Source organism: Mustelus asterias, unplaced genomic scaffold, assembly GCF_964213995.1.
Source record: "Mustelus asterias unplaced genomic scaffold, sMusAst1.hap1.1 HAP1_SCAFFOLD_69, whole genome shotgun sequence".
NCBI classification, from domain to species: domain Eukaryota; kingdom Metazoa; phylum Chordata; class Chondrichthyes; order Carcharhiniformes; family Triakidae; genus Mustelus; species Mustelus asterias.
In genome coordinates this window covers 235,855-257,740 of record NW_027590131.1, presented here as the reverse complement: position 1 = coordinate 257,740, position 21,886 = coordinate 235,855, and the positions used below count along the sequence as shown (strand labels likewise).

Sequence of the window (21,886 nt, the reverse complement as noted above, 5' to 3'; positions counted from 1 at the left end):
TGTTGTATAAAATTTAGGGGATGGACCTTAAAGCAACAGTTAGCACAGTTTCACACTTTAACTCGCCCTGAGATAGTATACAGATGTTATAATGTCAGCACAGGGAATCCCGAGCGATCCACTCTCACAGCTTTATCATTTAACCCTCAGTAAAATGTACAATTCTCAGAAAATCCTGGATTTATGTAACAGCAGAAATGATTTGAATTTTTGGAATCTTCGCAGGGTCAGTGAGATTCAGGAGGGTAATTCTGATGATCAGGAAATGAGACCAGAATGTGGGACATGTTTAAACGTTACTTGCTTGTTCACAGGATGTGGGCATCACCTCCTCTTGGGGCCATTAGCAGTGGGAAATAAATGCTGGTCTCGCCAGCGACACCCATATCCCATGGACAATTAAACAAAATATACATTTTGAGAGGTGTAAAAGAGTTAATTGTTCATCATTTTTCAATGCTGATTATTGCCTTTTCCATTCAACAGAAAGGGTTTGATATTTGATTTAATATTGTCACATTTATTAGTGCCAAAGCATACAGTACATAGGGAAGGAAAGGAGAGTCCAGAATGCAGTGCTACAGTCACAGGTGGGGTGTAGAGAAAGATCAACTTGGATTAGATATAATATCGTAACTTGATTCAGGTCACCACTCGTGCTAAGTTTCTGACACAAAAATAGATCCAGCTATTTTTCCTGCTGAACATTAATCTGAATTTAATGTGTTTCTCACTTTCTCCATTTAGTCTGCGTCTCAATAAAGTGGGAGATTCAGGAGTGAAACTACTGTCTGCGGCTCTGAGGAATCCAGAATGTAAAATACAGAAACTGGAGTAAGTATCAGACTGTGTGAGATTGTGTTAATAATCAGTGGATGGTCTGACACTGTAAATTATTATCAGTGTCAGTAATCGTGTCATTAATAACCATTCCACATCATTCCTGTCAGTATTCGTGTTAAACACCACGGACCACGAATGACCTGTCCTCTCGAGAGTGTGAGTGAACTCAGCTATTCCTGCCTCCATCAGCTGCTCGGGTTTGTGTGTGCTGTCCTGTGCTGCCAGATTGTAACCCCTTTGCTAATCGTGAGAGACATTATCTGCTCTGGCGGACGTTATAGAGTATAATGTGACAATCCATCCTCTGAACCCTCCCCATCTTCAGAGCTACACGCCTGTCTCCCGCTCAGCGCAGCTGTTGATTTGTGAGAGAGTGAAGAATGTTAGAGGGTAATGCACATTCCAACATGTCCTGCAGACCGTTCCTAACCCAGAGCTCCATGTGACCAATAGAAGAGACACAAGCTCCAAGTTATGGACTCCGCAGCAGAGTCTCTCCTGTGCCCATCCATTCACTCACTCACTCCCTCTGGATCCACAACCCATCTCCCCATCAGCGATTGCCCACCCAGCCTCCAGGTCTCCCAGCTCCAGCACTGCATCTTCCATTGGCATAAGGATGACACAATCCAGACACTGTCACTCTTGGCTCCTTCTCTGACGCTCTGTGCCCTCTTCTACAAGAACATAAATTTCCCTTGTTACTCACCCATCAAAGACACACACAAACCTGACGCTAATTTAGACTGCCCATCATGGGACCACCAGGATGGTCACTCAGTGTCGGCAGTGCAGCAGCCATCTCTGACTGACTCTTTACTCAGAGAGCGGTTGGGGTGTGGAATGGACTGCCTGCTGTCATAGTGAAGTCGGACACTTTAGGAACTTTCAAGCGGTTATTGGATAGGCAGATGGAGCACACTAGAATGATAGGGAGTGGGATAGCTTGATCTTGGTTTTGGAGAAAGCTCAGCACAACATCGTGGGCCGAAGGGTCTGTACTGTGCTGTACTGTTCTATGTCCTATGTTCCATGTAACCCTTCACAGAGAGGCTGACATGTTCCTGAAGATTGATGCTGCTGTCTGGACATTGCCAGTGTCTGGGTGGAGATGGTCTTTCCACAATTTCTCTTTCATCCTTATTCACATATCAGCCTGTAGGCTTAACGCTCACCTTGTCAGAACATATCAGATTATTCATCTTTTGCCTCATTGCAGCCACTGCTCTGACCCTTGGCAGTTTCTATCCAGACTTGCTTGGGTTGATGTGACAGGTCTCCTTCTCCAGTCCTGAGGGAACAGAACCTTCCTCCAAACCGAAATAGCCTTGAGAATTTCCGGGGAAGTGTCAGCGAATTGGGTTTAATCTGCCTTCTGCCATTTCAGCCCTTTGTTCATTAACCAGGGCTCCCTCACTGCTCCCTTCAGAGCCTTTAAAAGTGCTGCTGGCTGCCTTTAAATCTGGTGCCTGAATGGGGCCTTCCCCTGCAGCCAGTGGTTAAGCTCTGGAATGCACAGGGTTTTGGGGGGAAGGTGGGGGGATGACACTTAGTGAGTTGCTCATTCGGAGAGTCAGTGCAGACACAATGGGCCGAATGGCCTCCGCCTGCTCTGTAACAATTCAGTGATTCTGCCTGTGCACGGATTCCCGAACCTGTCAGATATTTATGTGCCGGTCCTGGCAATAGTGTGGAGTTGGTTAGTTCAGTTGGTTCATGTCTCAAGTGTGATGTAGAATGACGCTAATGTTGAGGGTTTGGTCTTCGTACCGGCTGTGGGGTTCATGGAGTCCCACCTCCTCCCATTGCCCCACGTTTACTAAGTTGTGTCACTGAAGCTACATGTAACAAATTGTCTCTCACTATTGGAGAGAAATATTAATATTTTATTGAGGACTATGGCGACTAACACTGTCCACACTGCAACATCACCAACTTCCAGCTCAAATATCTGTACATTTACAACCATTATCTCCACAGAATTGTTACTGAGCACAATGAGGCCATTTGGCCCATCGTGTCTGCACCAGCTCACCAAATTAGCATTAGGAATTTGAGTCATTCTCCAGCGTTTTTCTCGTATCCTCGTTCATTGTTTATATTCAAATAATCATCTAATTCCTTTTTGACTGCTTCGATGCAGCCGACCTCCACCACACTTCCCGGCTGTGAATTCCAGACCCGAACCACTGGCAGTGTGAGAAAGGTTTCTGTCGCATCATCTTCAACCCCACCACACACTCCATTCCTGAGCCACTGACCATCCCATGTCCCTCCCTGTGACTCAGGGTAAGGACATGGGAACCCTGTGCTCTTCCCTTTCACCATCATCCTTTTTGTCGTTTAATCACTCCGGCACTTCCATTTTGTTCTTTCCTTGTCACCCGCCCATCCCCAGCTTCCTGTCACTTAAAACTATTTAATTCACCGCTACTTCCAATTTCTAAGTTTCGCTATTTGAACTGAAACTAAATCTGTTTCTGTCTTCACAGATATTGCCTGACCTGATGAGAGTCTCCAATATATTCATTCATATTTCAGATTTACAGCATCAATAGAATTCTGCCTTCTGTATGAACTGAAGTTGTGTTTCTTGAATGTCCCGCGCTGTACATTATTATTGTTAATGATCTTATTCTTAAAAACACTGTGGATTTACTCTGAATCCTGTTATTTTTCTCTCTCTGATCTCCAGTCTCGATGCAAACGCTCTGACCGATTCTTGTGCCGAGGACCTGGCCTCTGCTCTCAGTACAAACCGCTCACTGATAGATCTGAATCCGGGTGGCAATAAACTGGGAGATTCAGGAGTGAAACTGCTGTCTGTGGCTCTGAGGAATCCGGAATGTAAAATACAGAAACTGCAGTAAGTAGCAGACTGTGTGAGATTGTGTTTATAATAACTGAATATTCAACAATATAATTTCACCACTGGTATTTGTATAAAAAACACTGCCCATTACTATTGGCGTCAGTTATGAATAAGGAAAACTGCTTTTCCTCTGACTCCTGTTGCTTCTCTCTCTGATCCCTGAGCAATGGGATGTCAGTCCCACAAATCCTTGTGTTGAGGGAGTGGGGGAATAATGTTATGATTCACCCTCTGAGGTTCTCTCCTCCTCCTCAGATGTGCACAGCTCTCCACAGACACAACATCCATTGATTAGTGAAACGGGGGAGAGTGAGTGGATGACAGTAAATGGAGGACAGGACATGGTGGTGGAGTCTCACTGTTAGTAACAGATGTCAGTACAGCAGCGAGAGGTGAACTTAGTTCCAATGATCAAGATGCAGAATCAGTTTGGGTAGAGATAAGAATTAACAAAGTTAAAAGATCACTTGTGGGAATCTTTTATAGGCCCCGAACAATATTCAGAATCTTCGACACAGGAATATTAATGGGGTCTTGTAAAAACATTCTGCAATAATCACGGGTGATTTTAACATTCATGTACAAAGAAGAACAAAGAGCCATGCAGCACAGTAACAGGCCCTTCGAACCACCAAGCCTGCAGCGACTCCTCATTCTTATTCAGACCCAGTACTTATTGCTCAGACGCAGCTTCTATTCCTCTGTTCATCTTCCGTTCATGTTTCTATCAAGATTAACCTTGAACATTGGGAACGTGCCTGCTTCCGTCAACTTCACTGGCTGCGCATTCGAGGCACCCACCACTCTCTATGTGAAAACGTTCCTCGCACGTCTCCTCTAAACTTTCCCCCTCTTGCCTTCAAACTGTCCCGTCTTGTAGTTGACATTTCCACCCTGGGGAAAAGACTCCAACTATCGACCATATATCTGCCTCTATCAGGTCGCCCCTCAGCCTCCGTCTTTCCAATGAAAACAATCCGAGTTTATTCAACTTCTCTTCATACCTTAACCAGACCAGGCAACATCCTTGTAAACCTTCTTTACACCTTCTCCAAAGTAGCCACATCCTTCTGGTTGTCTGTCGATCAGCACTGCACGCAATATTCCATATTGGGCCTAACTAAAGTTTAATACAGCTGTAACATAACTTGCCAACTTTTATACTCGATCCCCTGGCCAATGAAGCACGCATGCTGCATGCCTTGTTGACCAAGTTATCCACCTGTGTTACCACTTTCAGGGATCAGTGGACAAGTACGCACAGATCCATCTGTATGTCAATGCTCCTGTTATTGTTTTCAGACAGGGAAGGCTGGGGGACGACCATGTGGAGTTGTATCAAATTATAGAAATAACCCTTTCCCCTTTGTTTTAGGAGACAATAACCAGGGGCATAGGTTTAAGGCATTGGGGAGGAGTTTCAGAGGAGAATTGAAGATGGCACAGTGGTTAGCATTGCTGCCTCACAACGTCAGGGACCTTTGTTTAATTCTGGCCTCGGGAGACTGCCTGTGTGGAGCTTGCATGTTCCCCCCATGTGTGCGTGTTTCCGTCAGGTACTCTGGTTTCCTCCCACAGTCCAAAGATGTGTAGGTTAGGTGGATCGACCATGCTAAATTATCATTTCGTGTCCAAAGATATGTAGTTTCAGTGGATTTGCCATGATAAATGTCCAGTGATGAGCAGTTGTGTGGGCCTGGCTTTTTCGGACAGTCAGTGCAGAGTCGTTGAGGCGATTGGGCACCTTCTGCACAGTGGGGATTCTATGGTTCTGTGGAAAGGTTTTTTCACCCAGAGGGTGGTGGGAATCTGGATCTCACTGTCTGAAAGGGCGGTGGAGTCAGGAACACTCACAACATTTAAGAAGCATTCAGACAAGCACTTGAAATGCCGCAGCAGACAAGGCTATGGAGCAAGTGCTGGAAATGGGTTAGAATAGATTGCTGCTTGATGGCTGACACAGACACGATGGGCCGAAGGACCCATGTCACTTAAAACAATTTAATTCACTGCGATTTCCAATTTCTAAGTTTCACGAATTGAACTGAAACTAAATCTGTTTCTCTCTTCACAGATATTGCCTGACCCGATGAGAGTCTCCAACATATTTTATTCATATTTCAGATTTACAGCATCAGTAGAATTTTGCCTTCTGTATCAACTGAAGTTGTGTTTCTTGAATGTACCGCGCTGTACATTATTATTGTTAATGACCTTATTCTTAAAAACACTGTGGATTTACCCTGATTCCTGTTATTTTTCTCTCTCTGATCTCCAGTCTCTATGGTAACGATCTCACTGATTCTTGTGCCGAGGACCTGGCCTCTGCTCTCAGTACAAAGCGCTCACTGATAGATCTGAATCTGGGTGAGAATAACCTGGGAGATTCAGGAGTGAAACTGCTGTCTGTGGCTCTGAGGAATCCGGACTGTAAAATACAGAAACTGAAGTAAGTAGCAGACTGTGTGAAATTGTGTTTATAATAACTGAATATTCAACAATATAATTTCACCACTGGTATTTGTATAAAAAACACCGCCCATTACTATTGGCGCCAGTTATGAATAAGGAAAACCGCTTTTCCTCTGACTCCTGTTGCTTCTCTCTCTGATCCCTGAGCAATGGGATGTCAGTCCCACAAATCTTTATGTTGAGGGAGTGGGGGAATAATGTTATGGTTCACCCTCTGAGGTCCTCTCCTCCTCCTCAGATGTTCACAGCTCTCCCCGGACACAACATCCATTGATTAGTGAAAGGGGGGAGAGTGAATAGATGACAGTAAATGGAGGACAGGACATGGTGGTGGAGTCTCACTGTTAGTAACAGATGTCAGTACAGCAGCGAGAGGTGAACTTAGTTCCAATGATCAAGATGCAGAATCAGTTTGGGTAGAGATAAGATTTAACAAAGTTTAAAGATCACTTGTGGGAATCATTTATAGGCCCCGAACAATATTCAGAATCTCCGACACAGGACACAGGAATATTAATGGGGTCTTGTAAAAACATTCTGCAATAATCACGGGTGATTTTAACATTCATGTACAAAGAAGAACAAAGAGCCATGCAGCACAGTAACAGGCCCTTTGGCCCACCAAGCCTGCGGCGACTCCTCATTCTTATTCAGACCCAGTACTTATTGCTCAGACGCAGCTTCTATTCCTCTGTTCATCTCCCATTCATGTTTCTATCAAGATAAACCTTCAACATTGGGAACGTTCCTGCTTCCGTCAATTTCACTGGCTGTGCATTCGAGGCACCCACCACTCCCTATGTGAAAACTTTCCCCGCACGTCTCCTCTAAACTTTCCCCCTCTTGTCTTCAAACTGTCCCGTCTTGTAGTTGACATTTCCACCCTGGGGAAAAGACTCCAACTATCAACCATATATCTGCCTCTATCAGGTCGCCCCTCAGCCTCCGTCTTTCCAGGGAAAACAATCCGAGTTTATTCAACTTCTCTTCATACCTTAACCAGACCAGGCAACATCCTTGTAAAACTTCTTTACACCTTCTCCATAGCAGCCACATCCTTCTGGTTTTCTGGCGATCAGAACTGCACGCAATATTCCATGTTGGGCCTAACTAAAGTTTAACACAGCTGTAACATAACTTGCCAACTTTTATTCTTGATGCCCTGGCCAATGAAGCAAGCATGCTGCATGCCTTGTTGACCAAGTTATCCACCTGTGTTACCACTTTCAGGCATCAGTGGACAAGTACGCACAGATCCATCTGTATGTCAATGCTCCTGTTATTGTTTTCAGACAGGGAAGGCTGGGGGACGACCATGTGGAGTTGTATCAAATTATAGAAATAAACCTTTCCCCTTTGTTTTAGGAGACAATAACCAGGGGCATAGATTTAAGGCATTGGGGAGGAGTTTCAGAGGAGAATTGAAGATGGCACAGTGGTTAGCATTGCTGCCTCACAGCGTCAGGGACCTTTGTTTAATTCTGGCCTCGGGTGACTGCCTGTGTGGAGCTTGCATGTTCCCCCCCATGTGTGCGTGTTTCCGTCAGGTACTCTGGTTTCCTCCCACAGTCCAAAGATGTGTATGTTAGGTGGATCGACCATGCTAAATTATCCCTTTGTGTCCAAAAATATGTAGTTTCAGTGGATTTGCCATGATAAATGTCCAGTGATAAGCAGTTGTGTGGGCCTGGCTTTTTCGGACAGTCAGTGCAGAGTCGATGAGGCGATTGGGCACCTTCTGCACAGTGGGGATTCTACGGTTCTGTGGAAAAGTATTTTCACCCAGAGGGTGGTGGGAATCTGTATCTCACTGTCTGAAACGGTGGTGGAGTCAGGAACACTCAGAACATTTAAGAAGCATTCAGACAAGCGCTTGAAATGCCGCAGCAGACAAGGCTATGGAGCAAGTGCTGGTAATGGGTTAGAATAGATTGCTGCTTGATGGCTGACACAGACACGATGGGCCGAAGGGCCTCTTTCTGTGCTGAAAAACTCTATAAAGGCCCAGAGGTTGGAAGTTGTGAACCAGAACCTGAATTTTCACTGATTCCTGTGATTTCTCTCTCTCTCTGATCCCAATGCAGTGGAATGTCAATCACATTGATTTTTGTGCCCTGGGTGTAGGGGAATAATGTGACGGTGACTCTATGAGGACCGGTTCACATGCTTACAGGGGGACACACGTCACCCAGTCACACAACCCTTGATTTGTGAGGAAGAGTAAAGAGTGAATGGAGGCAATTGTTAAGATGCAGACCAGAAACTCCAAGGTGTTTTGTGAAGTTCGCCTGGACTCTTGGTTTTACATTTGATTTTGGCATTGATGAGCATGAGGTGTTTCACTCCAGGTATGAATCAAGTGACCCACTAGGATGCTTTATCAAACACAGTTTATTTAAGAATGCAGTTGGAATATAACAGCAAGAATTAGCATAACCTTCACCAATTGCAGCACTTAAACATGACACAGTATAACTCTTAACAGCTAGCTATCTCTGTTGTTCCAATATAAAGCAATACCCACAGACATACACCCTTCTCCAACATTAGTTAGCACAAAAACAAGTAAGCTCACGTGATGCCGATTTCCAGCTTTTTACCACTTCCGGAGAGCCAACAGACAATTGTTTTCAGAGAAGGATGTCGCCTCCGAACAGCCCAACCGCAGAGAGGTAACCCCAGTCTCTGACAGCTTCCAACACAGCAACACTTAAACAGCAAAAACTCCAACTTCAGAGAGGGAAACAGCACTGCTGTTTGTCTTAACTTCAAGCAGCTTCTGAAAGCAGAATTGAAACTAGAATGCTCTGTGAAAAATAGCTGTCCCTCAGTCACATGACATAACCTGTCAATCACCCACAATCAAGCTCTACTCTGCCATCCCAGGGGAAACACTGAAACAACAGAACACTGCATTAGTTCAGATTAAAATCAACATGATGTCAATTATACTGCTTCAGTAACAATAAAGGAAACCGGCTACAGATAGCACGGTGCCAACAACATAACCTGCAGAGAAACATGATTAAAATAGAAACTAGAAGCAGGAGTCGGCCATTCGGCCCTTCGAGCCTGATCCACCATTCATTTTGTTCATGGCTGATCATCAAATTCAATATCCTTCAATATTCAGTATATTTCTTCAAGACATAGTTTGTAACAAAATGTACATTCCAACACGTCCTTCAGCTGGTTCCATGTGACCAGTGATGGGCACACAAGCTCTATGTGTTGCAGGCACCAGAGAGTCTCCTGTGTCCATCCATTCGACCGCACACTCTCAGTTCCACAATCAGTATCACAATCGGCGATTTCCCACACTATCTGCTGTTCTCCCAGCTCCAGCGCTGCTAATTACAAGATCTGGACGCTGTCATCATTTGTAGTTCATTTCCTGACGTTTCGTGCTCTTTCGACAGGCACATAAAGTTCCATTGTTACTCTCCCATCAAAGACACAAGCCTGTGCTGGTTAGGTGATAGAAAATAGGAAGACTTTTCTATCACCTCGATGGGCAAGAATATCAGAAGAATGGAACACCAACCACCTTCAGATTCCCTCCCAAGCCAGTCACCAACCTGACTTGGAATATATTGCTTTTCCATCACTGACGTGGGATCATAATCCTGAATGTCCCTTCCTCGCGGCATTGTACCAGAGGGTCTTCAGAATTTAACAAGATGGTTCACCATCCCCTTCTCAAGGACAATTGTGGATGGGAACAAGTGTTGGCATTGCCAGTGACACCATCATCCCATGAAAGAATTAAGAAAGACCAGTGCTACCCACTGAAGGGATGGGTAATTGTGCCCAAACATAGTTACAGACGAGAGACACACAGCTGCTACAGGGCAACTTGAGTGACCATTGAGCAGGCCATAGGGTTTCTAAAGATAGATCTGATGGAGCCCTTTAATATACCCAGCGAGGGTCTCAAATGTCCAGGTGTTGTGCTGTGTTCCATACAACCTGGATCTAGAGTGGAGAAGCTTTGAATAAAGTGTGATGCAATACAATGTTGACCAGATGTTTCATGATGAGGAACCCCATGGACCACAGGCCAGGGACATGGGATATGTGTCAGGGAGGATCGAGATTCAGTGATACTGACATGTTTTGCATGAGTCACACTCACACAGCCATTCAGTGTAATAAATCTTCCACCATCTCCAGCACTGTTGCTGTTTCTGTGAATGTTTTATAATTTCCCTGGAGCCGTCACGACATGAAACAAAGGTATTGGAATTGTATTGACCTGATTCAGTGCTGTATTTCCCATCTCACATTCCCAGTGAACTGTTAAAGATCCAGTAATGTGGTGAAGGATTTTTTTAGTGGTGCTCCATCTCTGAATTTATTGAAAATACATACGTAACAAAGTGACCAGTAACAACAAAGTATAATCCTGTGAAACCCAAGGAAGCAACCCCACCATGACAACCACCGCCATCCCCGCACTTTCCGCTGAGCTGCAGGCAGCATCTTACCTCTCTCCTCTCCTCGGAGAATTTCGATGACCGTGGCCTTTGTCCTCGGATTTCCTGAGTCCTGGAAGGATCCGACCAACTGCGAGCCCTCTGCACTGATGCTGGAGTTGTCTCTGTCATCATATCTTCTTGGGGTGTTTGTGTCACAGTCGGAGCAGAAGGGGACCCACTGCCCACACCAGGGGCATCCTGAGAGGAGCTCCCAAATGCTGCAGGCAGCCACTCCTCTATCCATTCAGGGCAAACTGGACCCTCCCTGCTCAGCTGGGGAGGTCCTGACAGTTACTCCAGGCACATTTTCCCACCCCTCCCACAGCCCGTGTTCCACAAAGCTCATGGAGGTGGTGAGAACATGCAGGTTCATGTGTATTTCCTGTGGGTGATAGGCTGGATGTGACTCTCCATGAAGGTCACCAATCTCTCTGTGGAGGATGCTATTTGTGCTCATACCTGAGACATGGTAACACTGCTGGCCTGGATTGACTCCTCCATCCTTTGTGTATGGATACACAGAGCCTTTGGAATCTCCACCGGATGTTAAAATACCCTACGCTGCAGCTCCAGTATCTGCTGCATTGTTAAAGACTCCAGTGACATTTGATCTTCCTGAAGCTGGCTCTTCCCTCTCCCCTGAAGAGTGTGAGTGAACTCAGCTATTGCTGCCGCCATCAGCTGCTCGGGTTTGTCTGTGCTGCTCTGTGCTGCCAGATTTTAACCCCTTTGCTACTCGTGTGAGACAGAATCTGCTGTGGCCGATGTTATGGCGAATAATATGACAGTCCGTCCTCTGACGACCCCACCTCATCTTCAGAGGTGCACGCCCGTATCCCGCTCAAGCAGCTGTTGATTTGTGACAGAGTGAAGAATGTTCGAGGGTAATACACATTCCAACATGTCCTGCAGACTGTTCCTAACCCAGAGCTCCATGTGACCAATGGAAGACACACAAGCACCAGGTTTGGGACTCAGCAGCAGAGCCTCTCCTGTGCCCATCCATTCACTCACTCACTCTCTCTCTCTCTCTCTCTGGATCCACAACCCATCTCGCCATCAGCGATTGCCCACCCAGCCTCCAGGTCTCCCAGCTCCAGCACTGCATCTTCCATTGGCATAAGGATGACACAATCCAGACACTGTCACTCTTGGCTCCTTCTCTGACGCTGAGTGCCCTCTTCTACAAGCACATAAATTTCCATTGTTACTCACCCATCAAAGACACACACAAGCCTATGGTGCTGCCAGACTGCCCATCATGGGACCACCAGGATGGTCACTCAGTGTCGGCAGTGCAGCAGTCATCTCTGACTGACCAGAACCCTTCACAGAGAGGCTGACATGTTCCTGAAGATTGATGCTGCTGTCTGGACATTGCCAGTGTCTGGGTGGAGATGTTCTTTCCACAATTTCTCTTTCATCCTTATTCGCATATCAGCCTGTAAGTTTGACGCTCACCTTGTCAGAACATATCAGGTTATTGATCCTTTTGCCTCACTGCAGCCACGTGCTGCCTGCTCTGGCCCTCGGCAGTTTCTATCCAGACTTGCTTGGGTTGATGTGACAGGTCTCCTCCTCCTGTCCTGAGGGAACAAAACATCCCTCCAAACCGATAAAGCCTTGAGAATTTCCAGGGAAGTCTCAGTGAATTGGGTTGAATCTGCCTTCTGCCATTTCAGCCCTTTGTTCATTAACCAGGGCTCCCTCACTGCTCCCTTCAGAGCCTTTAAAAGTGCTGCTGGCTGCCTTTAAATCTGGTGCCAGTTTTGCCTGAATGGGGTCTTCCCCTGCAGCGAGTGGTTAAGTTCTGGAATGCACAGGGTTTTGGGGGAAGGTGGGGGAATGACACTTCGTGAATTGCTCATTCGGAGAGTCAGTGCAGACACAATGGGCCGAATGGCCTCCGCCTGCTCTGTAACAGTTCTGTGATTCTGCCTGTGCTGCCTGAGTGCACGGATTTCCCGAACCTGTCAGACATTTACTGTGCCCGTTCTGGCTCTGTGTGGAGTTGGTTAGTTCAGTTGGTTCATGTCTCGAGTGTGATGTAGAATGACGCTAATGTTGAGGGTTTGGTCTTCGTACCGGCTGTGGGGTTCATGGAGTCCCATCTCCTCCCATTGCCCCACGTTTACTAAGTTGTGTCCCTGAAGCTACATGTAACTAATTGTCTCTCTCTATTGGAGAGAAATATTAATATTTCATTGGGGACTGTGGCTACTAACACTGTCCACACGGCAACATCACCAACTTCCAGTTGAAATATCGATACATTTCCAACCACTGTCTTCACAGAATTCTTACGGTGCACAATGAGGCCATTTGGCCCATCGTGTCTGTACCAGCTCACCAAATTAGCATTAGGAATTTGAGTCATTCTCCAGCGTTTTTCTCATATCCCCGCTCATTCTTTATATTCAAATAATCATCTAATTCCTTTTTGACTGCTTCGATGCAGCCGACCTCCACCACACTTCCCGGCTGTGGATTCCAGACCCGAACCACTGGCAGTGTGAGAAAGGTTTCTGTCGCATCATCTTCAACCCCACCACACACTCCATTCCTGAGCCACTGACCATCCCATGTCCCTCCCTATGACTCAGGGTAAGGACATGGGAATCCTGTGCTCTTCCCTTTCACCATCATCCTTTTTGTCATTTAATCACTCAGACTCTTCCATTTTGTTCTTTCCTTGTCACCCGCCCATCCCCAGCTCCCTGTCACTTAAAACAATTTAATTCACTGCTATTTCCAATTTCTAAGTTTCGCGAATTGAACTGAAACTAAATCTGTTTCTCTCTTCACAGATATTGCCTGACCTGATGAGAGTCTCCAACATATTCATATTTCAGATTTACAGCATCAATAGTATTTTGCCTTCTGTGTGAACTGAAGTTGTGTTTCTTGAATGTCCCGCGCTGTACATTATTATTGTTAATGACCTTATTCTTAAAAACACTGTGGATTTACCCTGATTCCTGTTATTTTTCTCTCTCTGATCTCCAGTCTGAATGAGAATGATCTCACAGATTCTTGTGCCGAGGACCTGGCCTCTGCTCTCAGTACAAACCGCTCACTGATAGATCTGAATCTGGGTGTCAATAAACTGGGAGATTCAGGAGTGAAACTGCTGTCTGTGGCTCTGAGGAATCTGAAATGTAAAATACAGAAACTGCAGTAAGTAGCAGACTGTGTGAGATTGTGTTTATAATAACTGAATATTCAACAATATAATTTCACCACTGGATTTATATAATAAAACACTGCCCATTACTATTGGCGTCAGTTATGAATAAGGAAAACTGCCTTGAAACTGACTTGTGATATTTCTTTGTCTGATCCGAAGGAATGGGATGTCAGTGCCACAAATGTTTGTGTTGAGGGTGCGGGGGAATAATGTTGTGGTTCACTCTCTGAGGTCCGCTCCTCCTCCTCATAGCTGCACAGCTCTCTCTGTTTACAGCATCAATTGATTTGTGAGAAGGGGAGAGAGAATAGATGGCAGTCAATGGAGGACAGGGCATGATGGTGGGGTCTCTCCCTGTTAGTAACAGATGACAGTACAGCAGAGAGACATGAACTTCGTTCAAATGATCAAGATGCAGAATCAGTTTGGGTAGAGATAAGAATTAGCAAATTTTAGAGGTCACTAGTGGGAATCATTTATAGTCTCAGAACAAAGAACAGTACAGCACAGGAAACAGGCCCTTCGGCCCTCCAAGCCTGTGCCGCTCATTGGTGCAACTAGACCATTCGTTTGTATCCCTCCATTCCCAGACTGCTCATGTGACTGTCCAGGTAAGTCTTAAACGATGTCAGCGTGCCTGCCTCCACCACCCTACTTGGCAGCGCATTCCAGGCCCCCACCACCCTCTGTGTAAAAAAACGTCCGTCTGATATCTGAGTTATACTTCGCCCCTCTCACCTTGAGCCCGTGACCCCTCGTGATCGTCACCTCCGACCTGGGAAAAAGCTTCCCACTGTTCACCCTTCATAATTTTGTACACCTCTATTAGGTCTCCCCTCATTCTCCGTCTTTCCAAGGAGAACAAGTCCAGTTTACCCAATCTCTCCTCATAGCTAAGACCCTCCATACCAGGCAACATCCTGGCAAACCTTCTCTGCACTCTCTCTAACGCCTCCACGTCCTTCTGGTAGTGTGGCGACCAGAACTGGACGCAGTACTCCAAATGTGGCCTCACCAGCGTTCTATACAGCCGCATCATCAGACTCCAGCTTTTATACTCTATACCCCGTCCTATAAAGGCAAGCATACCATATGCCTTCTTCACCACCTTCTCCACCTGTGTTGCCACCTTCAAGGATTTGTGGACTTGCACACCTAGGTCCCTCTGTGTTTCTATACTCTTGATGGCTCTACCACTTATTGTATAACTCCTCCCTACATTAGCTCTTCCAAAATGCATCACTTCGCATTCATCTGGATTAAATTCCATCTGCCATTTCGATAGTCACAATCTCCGATACTATATGGAAAAATAATGGGGTCTTGGAAAAGCATTCTGCAATAATCATCGGTGATTCTGATCTTCAAAGAAAAAGAAGGCATAGTTTGTCACAAAATGTACATTCCAAGACGCCCTTCAGCCGGTTCCATGTGACCAGTGATAGGCAAACAAGTTCTATGTGTTGCCAGAGAATCTCCTGTGCCCATCCATTCAACCGCTCACTCTCAGCTCCACAACCAATATCACAATCAGCGATTTCCCACCCTGCCTGTTGATCTCCCAGCTCCAGTGCTGTTGCTTCTAGGTGGAAGGATGGCAACATCTGGACGCTGCCACCATTTGTAGTTCATTTCCTGACGTTTCGTGCTCTTTCTACAGGCACGTCAAGTTCCATTGTTACTCTCCCATCAAAGACACAAGCCTGTGCTGGTTAGGTGATAGAAAATAGGAAGACTTTTCTATCACCTCGATGGGCAAGAATATCAGAAGGATGGAACACCAACCACCTTCAGATTCCCTCCCAAGCCAGCCGCCAACCTGACTTGGAATATATTGCTTTTCCATCACTGACGTGGGATCATAATCCTGGATGTCCCTTCCTAGCGGCATTGTACCAGAGGGTGTTCAGAATTTAACAAGATGGTTCACCATCCCCTTCTCAAGGACAATTGTGGATGGGAACAAATGTTGGCATTGCCAGTGACACCATCATCCCATGAAAGAATTAAGAAAGACCAGTGCTACCCACTGAAGGGATGGGTAATTTTGCCCAAACATAGTTACAGACGAGAGACACACAGCTGCTGCAGGGCAACTTGAGTGACCATTGAGCAGGCTATAAGGTTTCTAAAGATAGATCTGATGGAGCACTTCAATATACCCAGCGAGGGTCTCAAATGTCCTGGTGTTGTGCTGTGTTCCATACAACCTGGATCGAGAGTGGAGAAGCTTTGAATAAAGTGTGACTTTGAACAAGTGCGATGTTGACCAATGCTTCATAGGGACCATGGGATATGTGTCAGGGAGCGTCGAGATTCGGTGATACAGATATGTTTTGCATGAGTCACACTCTCACAGCCATTCAGTGTAATAAATCGTTCACCTTCTCCAGCCCTGTTGCTGTTTCTGTGAATGTTTTATAATTTCCCTGGAGCCGTCACGACATGAAACAAAGGTATTGGAATTGTATTGACCTGATTCAGTGCTGAATTTCCCATCTCACATTCCCAGTGAACTGTTAAAGACCCAGTAATGTGGTGAAGCATTTTTTTAGTGGTGCTCCATCTCTGAATTTACTGAAAATGCAGACATAACAAAGTGACCAGTAATAACAAAGTATAACCCTGTGAAACCCAAGGAAGCAACCCCACCATGACAACCACCGCCATCCCCGCACTTTCCGCTGAGCTGCAGACAGCATCTTACCTCTCTCCACTCCTCTGGGAATTTCGATGACCGTGGCCTTTGTCCTCGGATTTCATGAGTCCTGGATGGATCCGGCTGACTGCGGGTCCTTTGCAAAGATGCTGGAGTTGTCTCTGTCATCATATCTTCTTGGGGTGTTTGTGTCACAGTCGGAGCAGAAGAGGACCCACTGCCCACACCAGAGGCATCCTGAGAGGAGCTCCCAAATGCTGCAGGCAGCCGCACCTCTATCCATTCAGGGCAAACTGGACCCTCCCTGCTCAGCTGGGGAGGTCCTGACAGTGACTCCAGGCATATTTTCCCACCCCTCCCACAGCCCGTGTTCCACAGAGCTCATGGAGCTGGTGAGAACATGCAGGTTCATGTGTATTTCCTGTGGGTGATAGGCTGGATGTGACTCTCCATGAAGGTCACCAATCTCTCTGTGGGGGATGCTATTTGTGCTCAGACCTGAGACATGGTAACACTGCTGGCCTGGATTGACTCCTCCATCCTTTGTGTATGGATACACACAGCCTTTGGAAACTCCACCGGATGTTAAAGTATCCTACGCTGCAGCTCCAGTATCTGCTGCATTGTTAAAGACTCCAGTCACATTTCACCTTCGTGAAGCTGACAATGACCTGTCCTCTCGAGAGTGTGAGTGAACTCAGCTATTACTGCCTCCATCAGCTGTTCGGGTTTGTGTGTGCTGCCCTGTGCTGCCAGATTGTAACCCCTTTGCTAATCGTGTGAGGCAGTATCTGCTCTGGTGGAGGTTATGGGGAATAATGTGACAGAGCACCCTCTGTGAACCCCTCCTCTTCTTCCGACACTTGTCTCCCTCTCGCAGCAGCTGTGGATTTGTGAGAGAGTGAAGAATGTTAGAGGGTAATACACATTCCAACATGTCCTGGAGACTGTTCCTAACCCAGAGCTCCATGTGACCAATGGAAGACACACAAGCACCAGGTTTGGGACTCAGCAGCAGAGCCTCTCCTGTGCCCATCCATTCACTCACTCACTCTCTCTCTCTCTCTCTCTCTGGATCCACAACCCATCTCGCCATCAGCGATTGCCCACCCAGCCTCCAGGTCTCCCAGCTCCAGCACTGCATCTTCCATTGGCATAAGGATGACACAATCCAGACACTGTCACTCTTGGCTCCTTCTCTGACGCTGAGTGCCCTCTTCTACAAGCACATAAATTTCCATTGTTACTCACCCATCAAAGACACACACAAGCCTATGGTGCTGCCAGACTGCCCATCATGGGACCACCAGGATGGTCACTCAGTGTCGGCAGTGCAGCAGCCATCTCTGACTGACCGGAACCCTTCACAGAGAGGCTGACATGTTCCTGAAGATTGATGCTGCTGTCTGGACATTGCCAGTGTCTGGGTGGAGATGTTCTTTCCACAATTCCTCTTTCATCCTTATTCACATTTCAGCCTGTAAGTTTAACGCTCACCTTGTCAGAACATATCAGGTTATTGATACTTTTGCCTCACTGCAGCCACGTGCTGCCTGCTCTGGCCCTCGGCAGTTTCTATCCAGACTTGCTTGGGTTGATGTGACAGGTCTCCTCCTCCACTCCTGAGGGAACAGAACCTCCCTCCAAACCGATATATCCTTGAGAATTTCCAGGGAAGTGTCAGCGAATTGGGTTTAATCTGCCTTCTGCCATTTCAGCTCTTTGTTCATTAACCAGGGCTCCCTCACTGCTCCCTTCAGAGCCTTTAAAAGTGCTGCTGGCTGCCTTTAAATCTGGTGCCAGCTTTGCCTGAATGGGGTCTTCCCCTGCAGCCAGTGGTTAAGCTCTGCAATGCACAGGGATTTGGGGGAAGGTGGGGGAATGCCACTAGTGAATTGCTCATTCGGAGAGTCAGTGCAGACACGATGGGCCGAGTGGCCTCCTTCTGCTCTCTAACAATACTGTGATTCTGCCTGTGCTGCCTGAGTGCACGGATTTCCCGAACCTGTCAGATATTAATGTGCCCGTTCTGGCTCTGTGTGGAGTTGGTTAGTTCAGTTGGTTCATGTCTCGAGTGTGATGTAGAATGATGCTAATGTTGAGGGTTTGGTCTTCGTACCGGCTGTGGGGTTAATGGAGTCCCACCTCTTCCCATTGCCCCACGTTTACTAAGTTGTGTCCCTGAAGCTACATGTAACTAATTGTCTCTCTCTATTGGAGAGAAATATTAATATTTCATTGAGAGCTATCTCTACTAACACTGTCCACACTGCAACATCACCAACTTCCAGTTGAAATATCGATACATTTCCAACCAATATCTTCACAGAATTCTTATGGAGCACAATGCGGCCATTTCGCCCATCGTGTCTGTACCAGCTCACCAAATTAGCATTAGGAATTTGAGTCATTCTCCAGCGTTTTTCTCGTATCCTCGTTCATTGTTTATCTTCAAATAATCATCTAATTCCTTTTTGACTGCTTCGATGCAGCCGACCTCCACCACACTTCCCGGCTGTGAATTCCAGACCCGAACCACTGGCAGTGTGAGAAAGGTTTCTGTCGCATCATCTTCAACCCCACCACACACTCCATTCCTGAGCCACTGACCATCCCATGTCCCTCCCTGTGACTCAGGGTAAGGACATGGGAATCCTGTGCTCTTCCCTTTCACCATCATCCTTTTTGTCATTTAATCACTCTGGCACTTCCATTTTGTTCTTTCCTTGTCACCCGCCCATCCCCAGCTCCCTGTCACTTCAAACAATTTAATTCACTGCTATTTCCAATTTCTAAGCTTCGCTAATTGAACTGAAACTAAATCTGTTTCTATCTTCACAGATATTGCTTGACCTGATGAGAGTCTCCAACATATTTTATTCATATTTCAGATTTACAGCATCAATAGAATTTTGCCTTCTGTATCAACTGAAGTTGTGTTTCTTGAACGTCCCGCGCTGTACATTATTATTGTTAATGATCTTATTCTTAAAAACACTGTGGATTTACCCTGATTCCTGTTATTTTTCTCTCTCTGATCTCCAGTCTGAATGTTAATGATCTCTCAGATTCTTGTGCCGAGGACCTGGCCTCTGCTCTCAGTACAAACCGCTCACTGATAGATCTGGATCTGGGTCACAATAAACTGGGAGATTCAGGAGTGAAACTGCTGTCTGTGGCTCTGAGGAATCCGGACTGTAAAATACAGAAACTGCAGTAAGTAGCAGACTGTGTGAGATTGTGTTTATAATAACTGAATATTCAACAATATAATTTCACCACTGGTATTTGTATAAAAAACACTGCCCATTACTATTGGCGTCAGTTATGAATAAGGAAAATTGCTTTTCCTCTGACTCCTGTTGCTTCTCTCTCTGATCTCTGAGCAATGGGATGTCAGTCCCACAAATCCTTATGTTGAGGGAGTGGGGGAATAATGTTATGGTTCACCCCCTGAGGTTCTCTCCTCCTCCTCAGATGTGCACAGCTCTCCCCGGACACAGCATCCATTGATTTGTGAAAAGGGGGAGAGTGAATAGATGACAGTAAATGGAGGACAGGACATGGTGGTGGAGTCTCGCTGTTAGTAACAGATGTCAGTACAGTAGTGAGAGGTGAACTTAGTTCCAATGATCAAGATGCAGAATCAGTTTGGGTAGAGAAAAGAATTAGCAAAGTTAAAAGATCACTTGTGGGAATCATTTAATCGCCCCTAACAATATTCAGAATCTCTGACAAAGTATACAGGAAAAGTAATGGGGTCGTGTAAAAACATACTGCAATAATCACAGGCGATTTTAATCTCCATGTACAAAGAAGAACAAAGAAGCAAACAACACAGTAACAGGCCCTTCGGCCCACCAAGCCTGACTCCTAATCCTTATTCAGACCCAGTACTTACTACCCATACGAGGTTTCTGTTCCTCTGTTCGTCTCTTGTTCATGTGTCTATTAAGATACACCTTGAACATTGGGAACGTGCCTGCTTCCACCACCTCCATTGGCAGTGCCTTCCAGGCACCCACCACCCTCTGTGTGAAAACTTATCCTACACATTTCCCCAAACTTTTCCCATCTCACCTTCATCCTGTGCCCTCTTGTAGTTGACCATTCCACACGAGGAACAAGTCTCTGACTATCCACCATGTCGATGCCTCTCATAATTGTGTATCCTCTGTCAGGTCACCTCTCAATCTCTCTTCTTGTCGTGAAAACAATCCGTGATTATCCAACCTCTCCTCATACCTTAACCCTCCTTGATCAGGCAACATTCTGGTAAACCTTCTTTGCACTCTCTCCAAAGCATCCACATCCATCTGATAGTGTGGCGAACAGAACTGCAAGCAATATTACAAATGTGGCCTTATTAAAGTTTCATACGGCCGTTACATCACTTGCCAACTTGGATCTCATAGGATAAAGGGGGAGGTGGCTCGATGGGTGGAGAACTGGCTTGGTTACAGAAGACAGAGGGTGGTAGTGGAAGGGTCTTTTTCCGGCTGGATGCCTGTGACTAGTGGTGTTCCGCAGGGCTCTGTATTGGGACCTCTGCTGTTTGTGATTTATATAAACGATCTGGAAGAAGGTGTAACTGGGGTGATCAGTAAGTTTGCGGACGACACAAAAACGGCGGGACTTGCAGATAGTGAGGAACATTGTCAGAGGCTACAGAAGGATATAGATAGGCTGGAAATTTGGGCAAAGAAATGGCAGATGGAGTTCAATCCAGATAAATGCGAAGTGATGCATTTTGGTAGAACTAACGTAGGAGGGAGCTATACGATAAATGGCAGAACCATAAAGGGTGTAGATACGCAGAGGGACCTGGGTGTGCAAGTCCACAGATCCTTCAAGGTGACGTCTCAGGTGGAGAAGGTAGTGAAGAAGGCATATGACATGCTTGCCTTTATAGGACGGGGCATAGAGTATAAAAGTTGGGGTCTGATGTTGCAGATGTATAGAACATTGGTTCGGCCGCATTTGGAATACTGCGCCCAGTTCTGGTCGCCACACTACCAGAAGGACGTGGAGGCTTTAGAGAGAGTACAGAGGAGGTTTACCAGGATGCTGCCTGGTATGGAAGGGCTTAGTTATGAGGAGAGATTGGGTAAACTGGGGTTGTCCTCACTGGAAAGACGGAGGATGAGGGATGACCCAATAGAGGTGTATAAAATTATGAAAGGCATAGATAGGGTGAACAGTGGGAAGCTTTTTCCCAGGTCGGTGGTGACGTTCACGAGGGGTCATAGGTTCAAGGTGAGGAGGGGGAGGTTTAACACGGATATCAGAAGGATGTATTTTACACAGAGGGTGGTGGGGGCCTGGAATGCGCTGCCGGGCAAGGTGGTGGAGGCAGACACACTGGGAACGTTTAA

At 46.2% G+C, this 21,886-nt stretch overlaps 1 protein-coding gene across 1 annotated transcript in view; it reads left to right on the top strand.

Annotated features, from left to right (window-relative positions):
- LOC144483442 (NACHT, LRR and PYD domains-containing protein 3-like) overlaps window positions 1–21,886 on the top strand; it is a 42,637-nt gene that overhangs the window by 7,774 nt on the left and 12,977 nt on the right. The window contains exons 2-3 of the mRNA XM_078202128.1: window positions 748–834; window positions 3,539–3,709. Coding sequence (XP_078058254.1) covers window positions 748–834; window positions 3,539–3,709 — 258 coding nt within the window. The remainder of the gene's footprint in view (window positions 1–747; window positions 835–3,538; window positions 3,710–21,886) is intronic.